At 45.8% G+C, this 14,020-nt stretch overlaps 1 protein-coding gene across 1 annotated transcript in view; it reads right to left on the minus strand.

Annotated features, from left to right (window-relative positions):
- Window positions 1-14,020, minus strand: part of RYR3 (ryanodine receptor 3) — a 472,179-nt gene that overhangs the window by 214,593 nt on the left and 243,566 nt on the right. The window contains exons 15-18 of the mRNA XM_081119125.1: window positions 12,146-12,241; window positions 10,465-10,583; window positions 4,745-4,878; window positions 2,776-3,017 (exon numbers count right to left, since the gene is read on the minus strand). Of these exons, the coding sequence (XP_080975251.1) occupies window positions 2,776-3,017; window positions 4,745-4,878; window positions 10,465-10,583; window positions 12,146-12,241 (591 nt within the window). The remainder of the gene's footprint in view (window positions 1-2,775; window positions 3,018-4,744; window positions 4,879-10,464; window positions 10,584-12,145; window positions 12,242-14,020) is intronic.

The raw sequence follows: 14,020 nt of genomic DNA on the forward strand, positions 1-14,020 counted from the left end.
ACCAATGTCAAAAAAAAAAAAAAAAAAAAAAGTGGAGGATCTAGGACCCGGGCATAACTCCAAAGCCCTGCTGTTTCTTCTTGACTCTTTCCAATGACAAAGCATTGGAGGCACTGCAATTCCTCCCAACAACTGCAGCATCTCTACTGTGCTTCACTAGGGCATTAAAAGACCAGTCCAAGGCAGTGGCTTAATTTATGCACACATACAAGTTTAAAGTTAATGGACCTGGGCATTTGCATCTCAAGGAAAGGAAGAAAAATTGTCACAAGAGTTTCCACTCTCTCTCCCTGGCCACCCTCCATCGCTCCTACAGCAGGTAAGTTGGAGTGTCATTTCAATTTTATTTCTTCATCAGACAATTACACTCTCATCAGATAGTCCGGAATTCACTGCTGTCCTGGTGGGAGTCATTAACAGAAACCCTATTTCATCAGCTGGAGCACATGCTGACATATTTACCTGCAGTGCCTTCTGAGAGATATATGTTCTCTGTGTGCCTGTTGGAGAATTCAGAATAATGCCCAGACCTGAGGAAGCTTTGTATTTTAGTGGGCATGAAGATTATAAATCGTACAGGCACTGGTTTCCCCACATCTTATCAGGCACTGAAGACCAAGGCATGAAGTCCTCTAAATCTACCTCTATTACTAAGTGTGGGTACTGCTCAGAGAGCCATGGTCAGCTTCTGAAAAGCTGAGTCCCATGCCTCTTTCCCCCATTCAGTCCTAAGAGGCATTGCTAGTGGTAACTGCTGTGGGCACATCCACCTTCCTGGTGATCAGAGGAGGCAGGAAAAGAGGGATGAGGGGACCGCTGTCCTCTGCTGCATACTGTCCCCTCCTGGAATGATACACAACTGGACGGATGTTCAGGCCCTGGATGCACAGATAGCAGTCCTTTCTGGACACACAATGAGTGAGGCCTCTGCCTGCCGACTGACTGATGTACCCATCCTGCAGATTCTACAAAGGGACACACTGAGGGTTCCACACAGGGCTGCAAAGTCTGGAAAAGACCGAACGATTTTTTTCTTTGAGAACGGTTAGTTTCTCTTTGAAACGAGAGTCCGGTTTGCTTCATCCAAGGCTGTAGGTGTGTTTCACATTTCCTTAACCAGTTCCCATGCAGAGTTCTCCTCAAGTGGGGAAGGGGATCCCGAAAATACTCCTGAACGGTGGTGGTGACATGGGGGCAGATGAGCAGCCATCAGCAGGCAGTGGGGTGATCATTTTCTCAAGTCCCTCCTCTTCATTCCGTCACAGATTCAGCTCCACAGGACTCAGGAGCTATGGCTGGGTGCGAGCACGATGACTTTCCCCTCAAACCACTTCCCCGAAGACAGCTTTCTGAGAACCTTGTGACATGGGATGACACCCTAAGCTAAATGCTACTTCTGCACAGCCACACGCTTGGTGGCTCCATGACAGGGCTCTGAGAGCCTAGAAGGCAAGATCCACCTCTTCTCCCCATGAAGACGCAACTAGGGGAGCGGCTAAGTTCGGGGGACACGAGAACCAGGCGACGAGACTTGCACCCCCTCTAACCCACCGTCCTGCCATTCTGCGTCTGCTTCTTTCTGTCTGTGCCACGCGGTCCCTCGGAATCGCAAGACATGGAGAAAGGACATTCTCCTTCTCACAAACAACCCAGGACAAATAAGTATAGAAATAAGTTTACAGCATTCCTATGAGCTTGAAAATGCTTAAAATGAATTTAAAACAGCACACACACGCACAAGTGGAAAAGACAGACCACGGCAAGAAGCACGTCATCAGGACCCGAGTGACCGGCTTTAGCTCGAAAGCTACGGAGAGAAGGAAAACAGGATGGGCTCCCAGTGACAAAAGAAAACAGACAGGCTTGTCGTTCAGAGACAAACTTTTCCCTCCCGCTGGATTTAAGGTAGAATGTGTGTCACGGTTCCTTATGTAAGAGGCACACAGCACAGTGCTTATGTAAGGGATTTCTGTAAGGGATTTCTGTAAGGGACACAACTGCAGTTTTGCAAAAGATACAGATAAGACACGCTGTGGACAACAGACGGCGAGGCAGAGCTCCTGTTCGGGGTGAGACATGAGCATTCCTGCATCTTCACCCGGGCGGAAGCCAGCCCCTTCCTGCACAGGCACAGACCGTGGACGGGCTTGGGGAGAACCATGTTTATCATAAAAAAAGGAAGCTTTGGATTCTTTTAACAGATGAGCATCTCCTGTGTGTCAGGTACAGATCCAGATATTTTATAAAGTGCATCATAGAGCAACACACTCCACTAACAAGATGAGGGCCTTGTAGTCAGATCCGGATCACTCCCAGTGTGACTGCGAATAAATTCTTTCTGTGCCTCAGTTTCCACATCTGTAACATGGGGTCCATGTTAGCTACCTTAAGGGGTCATTGTAAGGATAAAATGAGAGAAAAAAGTGTAGGAACGGTATGTAGCCAACTGCCCAGTAAATAAATGCTGAGTCTCTTTCTCCTTCCCTGTTTCCCACGGGATCCTGATATCCTCGGCCCTTCGGGCTACAGATACAAACGCTGGGCTTGAGGAAAGGAAAGTGAGCTTGAGATCACGCAGCTGGAAGTGCCAGAGTCATGGTCTAAAGGCAGGACCGTCTCCTTTCGGATCGAACACTTTTTCCACTTAAGTACCCAATTAGTTTACACTCTAGTCTGTATCATTTATACAGAAAGTGACCATTTCAGCTCAAACAAGTCAAGCCTCAATCACCCCCAGGAAGAGATAAGGGGCCAAAGCTTTGGCAAGGCACTCACCTGACCAAAGGTGAAGTCCATCAAAGCCGTAGGAGTACAGGTCGTCACCCACACCGTTGCCTCCCCAGCCTTCTCCGCCTCCGGGGTAGGGCGCGTAGCCCGAGGAGGAGGCCCAGCCCACCCGCAGGTGTGTGGGCTCCGCCGTGAGGAAGGGCTCCACCTGGTCAATTATGAGCTCGAAGTACCACTTCTTGTACTGCGCCGAGCCCTCAGCCACTCCCAGGAAGATGTTTGGCCGAATACTGAAATCACACACCGGAGAGATGGCATTTACTGACTTGTAAGAACTGAGAAAGCAAACTGAACCAGACCGGAGGAAGCGCTGGGCCAATTAAACCAAGGGCCAGAGCAATTTCGTGTTTTTCGTATTGTTCTTAAGTAGAAAAAGCTTTGAGCCTTCCTAAGCTTTAATCTTAGGAAGGTGTCAGGATAACATTAATTCCAGTATAAAATATAGAGGACCTCTCTCTCTTTAAATGTTCCACTCAGGGTAACAACATTTACTAAGTTTCAGCCGTAGGTAAAGATGTTGAAAGCATCATATAAAGCTGCAGATTACAAATCCTTGTTTCTTACTGTAAGTAAAAGAAATGATTTGTTCCATTCTTCCGGTAAATTGCTTTAATAACCCCCATTTTCGTAACAGCAGCTTTGTCACCCAAGCATTATTAATAACAATGGCCTTTTGAAAGCATTAAGAAATCATATTAGAAATAAGCTAGACAGAGAAGACAAATACTGCATAGCATCACTTACATATGTGGGCTCTAAATAAAAAGTTCACTGCGTAGAAACAGAAAAGTGTTGCCAGGGGCTGTGGTGAGGGCAGGGAAAATAGGGAGAGGTTGGTAAAATGGTACAAACTTTCAGTTATAAGATGAATAAAGTCTGAGGATCTAGTATATAACATGGTGACTATAATTGATAACACTGTATTTTTGCTAAGAGAAAACTGAAATTTGCTAAGAGAAAACTTAAATGTTCTCTCTCACACACACTAGGGAACTACATGAGGTGATAGATGTGTTACTTAACACTTTGGGGAGACTCCTTTCCCAATGCGTACGTATACCAAATCATCATGTTGTATACTTTAAACGCCTTATCATATTGTTGGTCAATTATACTTCAATAAAGCTGAAAAAATAAAATTCAACCTAGATGACAGGAAAGGGGATGGGGAAAGAAGTCACACTCTTAGGCAACCTCATTAAGGGCTACAGGATTTCATGTATCCAGCAAAAACGGTTAAGAGCTTGGGAAACACACCTGGAGTTTTTCTGAGCGTCTACTATCCTGGGCTGGGGTATTATTCCATTTTGGGTGGGCAGGGAAAAACCATGTTGGTACCAAGAAGAAAAAAGTTTGTATGGATGGCTCAGGTCTGCTGGCTGCTCCACACTTCAGAGGGGAGGTTCTTCTTTCACTACTACAGAGTAGGGAGCGGGCCCAGGTGGAAAGCTGCTGAAGAACCTGAGGCCTGCCTAGTCTAGCCCAGTGAGTTCACCTGACTCTCACGTAGCCTTCTGCATGGGCCCGCGCTTTCCACCTGACCTTCACAGATCCTGGGGTAAATGGCCATGTGCCAGAGGATTCAATAAACTGTGGTATCAACAAGGGACATCTATTCTATAACAAATTTTTAGGAAAAAAGTTGGTATATCAAAATAAATATGTTATGAAATATGCATTGATGTTTAAAATAAAACATGGTAGACCACTTCCAGCCAAATTCTTCAGCCCTCGGGTGGTACGTATATTCTACCCTTGGGCACTTCAGGAGAAAGGGCTGAGAAACTCCACTAAAAGGGTTGGAGTACAAGGCCCTAAAAGAGTGCACATTTGCCTGCTCTCATCTTATGTGCCAGAATCATCATGGGGATGATGGGTGGGAGGCTTTGGAGTCAGCCCTCTTCTTTCCCTGTCTGGAGACAAGATGCCCCTCTTGGAAGAATGATGGTGGCCTTACCTTGTCACATTGTTAATCAGCCGTGTCTGCAGGAGCAGGTTTCTCCGAGGCAGCAAGTTGTCACAGATCAGATTCTGGTTGGCTCTCACGGCCACCCCATTGCAGAGACAGAGGGAGCACAGCACATCCAAAACCTGCAGCAAGACACACCTACCAACTTAGGGCCTGACTGCCAGGACACGGATGAAAGCTGGCTTCCTGCAGCATGGGGGGCCAGGTGATGGGTGGGAGGACCTGTTCAGAGCCATGAAAGCCTCACCTCCACCCCAGGCACAAATAACGCCCCAGAGCCTTCTGCCTGTTGGGAAATGAGGCTGGGCTTCCTTCCAGCCCCTCTGCCTTGGTCTTGTACCCTTCCCTCCAAATTGCACATGTCATTTGTGGTTACCGATTGTTAAAGTAGATAAGAGTCGGGGCTCTGAGGACAGACTGCCTAGGTTAATATCCCTTCCAGGGCCAGGACCGGGGTGAGGAGAGGTGTCCCGGGCACAAAATCCAGGTACCTCTTGGAGGGGCATGGGCTGGAACGGCCTTCATCGGCCACAAGCTGAAGCCCGTGCTCCCCTCTGCACCAAGATCAGTGGGCACTCATGCAGCTCTTCACAAAAGGCACTCAGATTCCAGTTTGTGGGTCTCTCACTGGGATATTATCAAAACTCATTAAGATACCCTTTTATTCCTAGTAATCTGTATTCAGAAGCATTTCACCCTCTCTGCCTCTGCCCTCTAGAGTGATGCCAAACTTGCAAGAGCACAGGTGGCCCCTGAATCTAAGAGACTAGCCACCAGCGTCTGTTCCTTCTGTTTCCCGCCTGCCTTGGGAGTGGGAACAGCCCCTGGCTTCCCCCACCACATGCTGGCCTCTCTCCGCCCTGACTCCCCCGCATCAGCCTCTTTCATTCAGATTCTGTGTTCCCTCTGCGGAGCTAACGGTGCTGGCCGGGTCCTGCCCCTGCCTGCCTCCCCTGCAGGGAGTAAGGAGTAGACAGCAGTGACAAGTAACAGCCAGGACTGTGGCAGGCTGTTCCGACAGGGGGCGGGGGCTGCATTTCAGGCTTTCAAAGTGGCCACCGAAGACTCAATGCTTCGGGGGTTGGATGGCTTCAGGTTGTTGGTGGCATTTATAATTCCCACAAACCACTTTTCTACCTGACTCTCCGAATGTCAATCTTGTTTGAGATAAATGCAAAGCACATTTATGGGACAAGCAGAAAGGGACCCCAACGGCAGTTTTATGGACTCTTACCATCACCACTCTGTGAAATGTATGGGCTGTGAAACTGGAAATCCAGAGGATAATTTCGCACAGTAAAGAGCCATAGATGGCCAGGAAATTAAATACTTATCATCCAGCCTATCCCACATTGTCATCAGTCTTGCCTCGTAGTGACGGCTGCCGGAGCCTAGCTGTCACAGCCTGAGGGAAGCAGAACTTAATCTACATACAAGAGAACAGCAAAGAGAAAAGGGGCGCCATAAAAGAACACAGCCTAATAGGGTCTCATCTACGAATAAATGGTGCCATGAAGAATTGTGGCTGACACTGTTTTAGGGTGTGTTTCGGAAGACGTAGCTTTGGGTACAATTAGGAGTAGGGACATAAATCCTTTTCTAGAAAAGTTTAAATGTGTTCTCTTGAAAGTGAAAGGAGTGTACAGAGGGCCAGTGCATCACGGGGACACACAGACACTGTGCCGACAGGTCATCTGTACTTTCTGATGGAGACATAACATCTCAGCGACCTCTGGGATGTGTGACCTGCTGTGGCAGTTACCGCTCAGTAAGTCACCAGACTCCGTTTTCCTTCCTATCCTGGGCACACTGAGACCATATTTCCCAGCCTTCCTTTCAGTTAGGGGAGGTCCTATGACTGATTTCTGGCCAATGGAAAGTGGGTACTTCACCTACAGTGATGCACTGGCCCCTAAAACCCCACACAGCCCTCTGTGCACTCTCTATCTTTCCAGCTGGTTGTTGAAAGCCAAGGAAGGATTGTAAAACCCAAAGACCTCCTTATTCCAAGTGTGATCCTAGGAGCTGCCAGAAATACAGATGCCTGGACTCCACTCCTCCTGCCCCAGGCTTACCAGATCAGAGACTTCACTTTAATACCACCCCTAGGAGATTTGTAAGCACATCACAGGTCGTGAAGCCCTGTCCTAGGGAATGGGGAGCTGCTGGATGGAAGGAACCTGTGTCTCTGAATGACCACCTAGAATGGAGCCCTCCCACTGACCGACCTCCGACGGAGACAAGGCCTATGCATAGCTGTGAGCTTCCATCCACTCAAGGTGAGGCGGGAGCAGATCCTGGCTCCACTCATTCATTCCTTTTACTCATTCCTTACACCTTTAACAAGTGTGTATTAAATGCCTGCCCTGAACAACAGATGAGCTTGGCACTATGGGGATCACAAAGATGATCCCTGCCGTGAAGCAACTTTGTGTCTGTGAGAGAAATATGTGTGTAAACAAAACTACAATAAAAGGCAGGATGGAACTGCCATGCAACAGAGCACAAGTTGTGTAAGGATTGAGGAGAGGAGACCATGTTCAACTGGAACAAGGCAAAGCTTAGGGGAGAAAGTAGCATTTGAACTAAGTTTTGAAGGGAAGATAGAATTTTGAAAAGTAGGAAGGGAGGAGATGCTGAGGGATCAAGGGGCAGAGTGATTCAGAAAATAAGGAGTGGGCAGTGCACCCCCCTCTTGTCCCTTCAAGGATTGTGCTCTTTCCCTCTAACTTGTTTATTTCAAACCTGATCATGCTTTAGATGAGTGGCAATGCTTTCCACGGCTGGGACAGAGCCAGGAACTGAAAACTCTTTTAGAGAGGGAGGTACATTCATCGCCACTATTGTAGACACTCTCCATTCTGAGCACGTGATTGCAGGGGGCATGGTACAGGAAGGGGTTTCTCAAACCCATGAGCTGTACAAACTGTTTTTAAAAGAAAAATGTCATGACTCTGAAGACCACTTTCATGGACCCTCAGACTTCAGTCTGAGAAACACGAACTTATATGAAAATGCCTTCTATTTGTGAATTCTTCAATACAACCAGTTTGGTATTTAGAGAACTATAAAAATAAGAACACAAAGTGAAACATTCTCACAGAGCATGTGGGCCCTGAAGAACACACTCACAGACTTCAGCTCGAGAAACCTGGAAGGAATATTAAACTTGGAGCTGGGAGACCTAAATGCTGGTCCTCATCTGTCATTAATTAGCCCTGTGGCCTCTGGCAAGTTGCTTAACACCTCAAAGCCGAGCATTGCTTCTGCCTCTGTCAAGTGGAAATATTAATAATGTTACTTCATGGTCTCATAATTAGGACTAAGGAAAATGCACATGAACATGGAGGACAGTACCTCGCATTTGTCAAATGCAAAATGAATCTTAGCTACCGTCATCCTCATTATTCCTGTCGCTGTTGTGGGAGGAGTTGGGAGGTGCCTTGTGGCTGTAAATTTCTGTATTTATTCAGTCACTGTCTTCATGGAAAACTAAGTGAAGGGGCAGAGACAACTAGGACTGGAGAAAACAGAGCTGCCTGGATAGGAAAACATTACTTTGGCATTTTCCAAGCAAAGATCAAGCGTTGCAAGGGCAGTCTGGCCAGCACTCAGCACGTTCTTTGCAAATACCCCCTCCTGGTGATTTGAGATTGGGCTTCTCTTTGGAAATATAAGTTATCCAACTGAAAACTGTCTAAAGTGAAACTAAATTCACGGCAAGCCAGCCTTCATCCTAAAATCTATCCAAAGACAAAAAGGGAACATTTTGAGACTGTATGTACCAAGAAGATCACGTTGCCTCAACTTTGACATTTCCAGGATTTCTCAAACAGTGCCTCAGCTCTAGAAGAGCAAAGACTACTCTGCTAGTGCACTGGGGTAACATATAAGACCAGGAATTGATTTCTAGCACAGAACCTCGGCTTATTAGGCCTCGGTTTTCTCAACTGTAAAGTGGGCAGAATAGTCATCAACCTGCTGCCAAGTGACATCCATCAAATGCTGTGTGGCTTTTGGTTAAGAGGTGACCTCACAACTGGTTTTTATTAAGTGCATAATGTGGTGTGACCACAAAGAAGCCCCAGGTAACAGAGGGAAGGGCTCGCAATAGGAATAGGATGACAGTTGCTTAATGATTATTCTCCTTACTAACTGTAGATAAGAGGTTTTCCTACAGACCCTGGGAAACTGGAGGATGTGCTGCAAGAAGGAAAACAGAGCTGTAAAAAGATAAGAGACACCTTGGGGCCTGGATGGGTCCATGGCTCTGAAAAAAAAAATGCATTTTGAGAACAGACAAAAGACAGGCCGAGCTTTGATTTGGTTTTAGTGCCTGGACCCTGACCCCCTCTGGGAGTTTGCCTCAGGAATGCTGACCAGTCTCCTGTCCCAGGAGCGGGGTTTTAACACCACTGAAAAATAACTACCTCCGTATCGGAATTCAAGGTCCTGGAAGGAGACACAGGGACCACAGACCCTGCTCCCCCCTTTCCCCTTGCATGTAGTTTTCTTCCTAATCCCTATATAATCAGCTGGCAAGTAGGGGAGGTGAGAGCAGAATTTACAGGATGACCTGCTGCTCTCCCTAAACTGCCGCCATTATTGGAATAAATAAATATATACATGATTCAACTTTGTCTCTGCTTAATTTGGCTCAAAAGTGACAGGCAGCCTCGGACCCACTGGCCAGTTTCAGGGGGACAATGACACTTTCCTGTCAAAGGGGTCCTCTTGACATCCGCATGTAGCTCATGGCTCAGGTACTTATCAATGACATCAGCAGGTGTTACTCGGGCACTTATCAATTATTCTCACTACACTCTGCAGATGGAAAGGAACATGTTGGAACATCGAGAGGCTGGACTGAAGTTGGAGCCTCATGCCTGCTTTTGATTTACCACCTTTGGGAAAGCAATTACAGATTCCACATATTTCTTTCTAATCTCTGCCAAGCAATTTCACAGATGCTAAGGGCCATGGCTTTTTTACTTCCTAAGGATGATACATATCATCGAAGCAATGCTGCAGAGGCTCATGCTCCTGCACCCCTTCAGGTGTGTCTCAAATGAGCAGTGCCCCCAAACGATGGCAAGCAAAAAAGGCCAGTGATCAAGCTGAGTTCTGTCCACCTTGCAGGATCCCAGCTGCTGTCTCTCATGTCCAGCCACACCATCTGCTCTTGAAATACACTCCCTCAACCTTGGAGTACCTGCCTAATTAGTCAGTGCAGCAACCTGCATGTATGAGGGGCAGATGCTGAAGGGTCGGGATGAAACCTATTTTAATAGACTTTCCCCAAAGTCACCGTGTCTTTAGACATATAATTCCATAACCATAGAGGTTAAAGGGACCTCAAAGAAAACTGATACAACACTGCACCTTAGTAAGTGAAGTGTCTCCATTTTACAGTTGAAGTAACTGAGGCCCAAAGTCACACAGCTGTTTTGTATCAAAGGGAGAGACCCACAGCTTGGGTAGAAATGAAGGGAGACCATCCAAGATCCAGTGTGACTGTCTGTCTTGTAGTATCTCCTAGGCCAGGAAGGGTCTTTCAGAACCTGTTTCCCAAGGTGTTTTTTTTTTTTGTTGTTGTTGTTTTTTTTAATTAAAGCCAAGAAAGAGAGCAGGCAACACACTCTCAATAACACACAATGGTTATTAAATGGCAGGAAGGGAAAAGCCAGGTAAAGTCAATCACCACCCACCTTGTGGTTCCGCCCATGCTTATCCAGCAGGGAGATGATGGACTTGATGTGACCCTCTGCAATCAGGTTTAAGGCTTCTGGGCTTTCAATCAAGATGCAGTGCAAGACTTCCAGGATACCTACGTGAGTGCCACAAAAATCATTTGGACATTAAATAACCTGCCGAACTGGCCATAATTTTGAAATCTGGGCATGAAAAGACCATCCTGAGGGGACAGGATATCATCAGTTCTCTGAATCTATTAAATATTTCCAGCCAGAAGAAAGCTGCAGTCACCTCTTGTAGACTTCAGGGACCTCTGAGGACCAACCAGTCTGTAATTACAGGTGAATTTTATTCAGCACCAACCCCATTTCCCTTTTCCTGGGCACAGACACAATACTTCTGTGTCAAAATATAGAAGAGCAGCTGTAAAATGGAATTCTTAATTTGATAAAACCACATGATACTTAACTTAAAAATAGAAAAGCAGATGCCCAGGTTACTATAAATTCTAAAGGTCATTCAGGTAATTTAGACAAAGAATATATATGCAGATATGCATAGCCCATGGACATGAACAGTAACGTGGTGAAGGCCTAGGGGGCCGGGGCGCAGGGTGGATGGGGGCCAAAGGAGAGGGGGAATAGACAGCATTTAAAGTGTTCTTCAAATAAGAGTTTATCTAGGAGTCACCCCAGAAATTATTTTTATTTGTAATGCCCTGGAATAGCAGATAAATTGTAAGCTTACTAAAATACACTATCTGTCTTTTCTGTTTTTTTCTTGGCACAATGAACGGATTTCTGTGTTAAGCGAAGGCTTAAGAAAAACTAACCAGTGCCCCAACAGCTCGGCATTTACAAGGGTAACACCATGATGAGTGTGCAAGGGAAGAAGTTGGCCTTATTGAGAAAATTCCTCTTCATTCTGTGGGTTTTTTCCCCCCAACGTTTTCATAAATTGGCCTGAAATGTAGTGTGGCCGACGGGAGGAGACACTGAAGAAAAGAGAGGCTTCGGAAGACATGCGTAGGTGGACAGTCCTGGGAGAGCCTTCCCTTGGCCTGTCTTGTCCACGCTCCTGTCACTTCTGGACACTGGAAAAAGCATCAAAACCTTTCCACTTCCCAGAGAGGGGCCCACACCTGTCATGTTCACTCATCTCCGAGGAAGCCAACTGCTGAGCCTCGTGGCATGGTCACTTGGTCACTTACCAACGATGACTCCTCTCTTGGCTCAAATTCTCTGTGAATCATGAGGGCTCTGGCTAGGATGTTGAGGGTGACTCAGGGGGTGGGAGGATCATCATTTCCTCTATTCCACAGTCATTTTTCAGTCCTGCTTCTAACCCAAACTGTTAGGAGGACCACGTCCAGAGAGAATTTAGAAACCCAGAAAGAGAGAGGGTGCAAGCAGCAGTGAGGAGGAGATCAGGACCCTGGGTGGGGAGCGGTTAAAGGGCCCAGGGGATGCAGATGAAGGCACAGGGTGGAAGATGAAACAGACGAAGAGACACTGCTGAAACTGGCTTAGAATTGTGCCAGGAAGATTCAGCTCTTTTGTTGCTGCTGAAGTCATTATTTAATTGTTTGTAATCCAGTGGAACACAGAATTGTTCAAAGATTCAACCTTGTTTTCTTTAAAGAAAAGAAAAGAAAAAAAAGGCCACCGTCTCCATTGGTGTCCTGTCAGTTCTTACCTGAGGAAGATTCTAGTCTGTCCAACTTGCTGATTAGCCAATCAAGGTTATTGGAGAACTGCGCACAATTGTTTCTGTTTCCACGGATGAGGGCAGCTGCAGGCAAGGACACGTCTGGTCATGTATTGGTTAAAAGGCACAGGGATGGGCGTAAGAACTTGGGGAGCTGTTAAGTATACTCCAGCTACTTAGCAACCAAAAGGAACTGAATGAGGAGCTTCCTCCCCTAGCCCTTTGATACAATCCTGTTTCTATATTTAGAAGAGTATAAGTCTAGCCTTCACTCAAATACTTCCAGAGAATCGGCTGTGTCCCAGGCACCTGCCTAGTGGCTGGGAATAGAGCAGTGGGAACACAACAGCAGAGTTCCTGCATTCATGAAGCAGGAGAAAGACAATAAACACACAAATTAATAAAATCACTTCAGATGGTGTTAAGCAAAAAGCAGTATCTGTTTGGTTATTTGCTTAAGAACTCAATGCCTTTCAATGTTTTCTTAAACCCAGCTAGAGATTTGCTATTTTTCAGTGCTACAAGAAGGCACCCAAGTGAACATGAGCTGGCCAGCTTGGTTAACCTACCAGGTAAGTAATAATTAAATATGAAACTCTACAATATATAGAACACATCAATACAGGACAGCGGTCCCCAAAGTGTGGTCTCTTGGGCCAGAATGTCAGTGTCACCTGAGAACTAAGAAATGCAAATTCTCTGGCTTTATCCCAGATCTACCGAATCAAAAACTCTGGGGATGGGGCCCAGCATCTGTGTTTTAACCAGCCCTCCACCTGATTTTGATGCCGCTCATGTTTGAGAAGCAGTGATAGATGACATTGCCAAGGGAGGGAGGGTATATGATGTGATTAGATTTTTGCCAAGTCTAGACCAAGAAGTAACCTTCCCTCCATAAGCCAATTGCAGATGTAATTCTGGAACAAGTCCATGTCAACCGATTGGCCCCAAGTCGCTTGCTTTTGATGCTGTTGATTTTCAAAGATCGGGGTTTTACAGATGCTTGTAAGGTATTCAGATAAGGAAAGGTCTGCCTCAGGACCACTGCTTTGTACCTCTGCAGTTAGTGGAGGGAAGAATTCGTTCTGAGCTCCTAACCTGTTTTTCAGGTCAGCTTAAGCTCAGGGAGTCAGTCTGCCCGGGCTCAAGTCATAGTTCCACCACCTGCAACATGTGTGACTTTGTGCGTTTCTGAGCATCAGTTTCTTCATCAACAAATAGGGGATAATAGTAGTACTTACACCTGAGAGTGTTGCTCTGAGGATTGAAAAAATATATTCCACTACTTGGCACACAGAGCTCAATAAATATTAATCATTGTTGTAATAATTATTACTGAGTTTGAGCTGTATCATTACAAAATGTTGGAGTTGAAAGAGGCTTTACGAGGCCACACAGTACCATGGCAGTCCAATCAGCCTGATCTTTTGCCTTGTTTGTTTTACAGTAAATTTTTTACTTAATAAGTAGAAAGAGTACACTCTAAAACAACAATAAAATGTATAATATGGTAAATACATAAACAAGTAACATAGTCAATTATCATGATCAAATACCACACACACACAATTGTATGTGCCATACTCTTATACAACTGACAGCACAGGTTTGTTTACACCAGCATCACCACAATACATGAGTAATAGGCTGTACTATGACCTGACTATGGCTATGACATCGTAAGGCAATAGGAATTTTTCAGTTCCATTACAATCTTATGGGATCACCTTTGCATATTCTGCCTATCATTGACTGAAATGTTGTTATGCAGCACATGACTGTATAGGACAAAGGACTAGTATCCAAAATATGTAAGGAACTTACAAAACTCTACAGTAAAAAAAAATTCAACTAAATAAAATA

The sequence above is a fragment of the Miniopterus schreibersii genome, assembly GCF_964146895.1.
Source record: "Miniopterus schreibersii genome assembly, chromosome: 1".
Taxonomy (NCBI): Eukaryota; Metazoa; Chordata; class Mammalia; order Chiroptera; family Miniopteridae; genus Miniopterus; species Miniopterus schreibersii.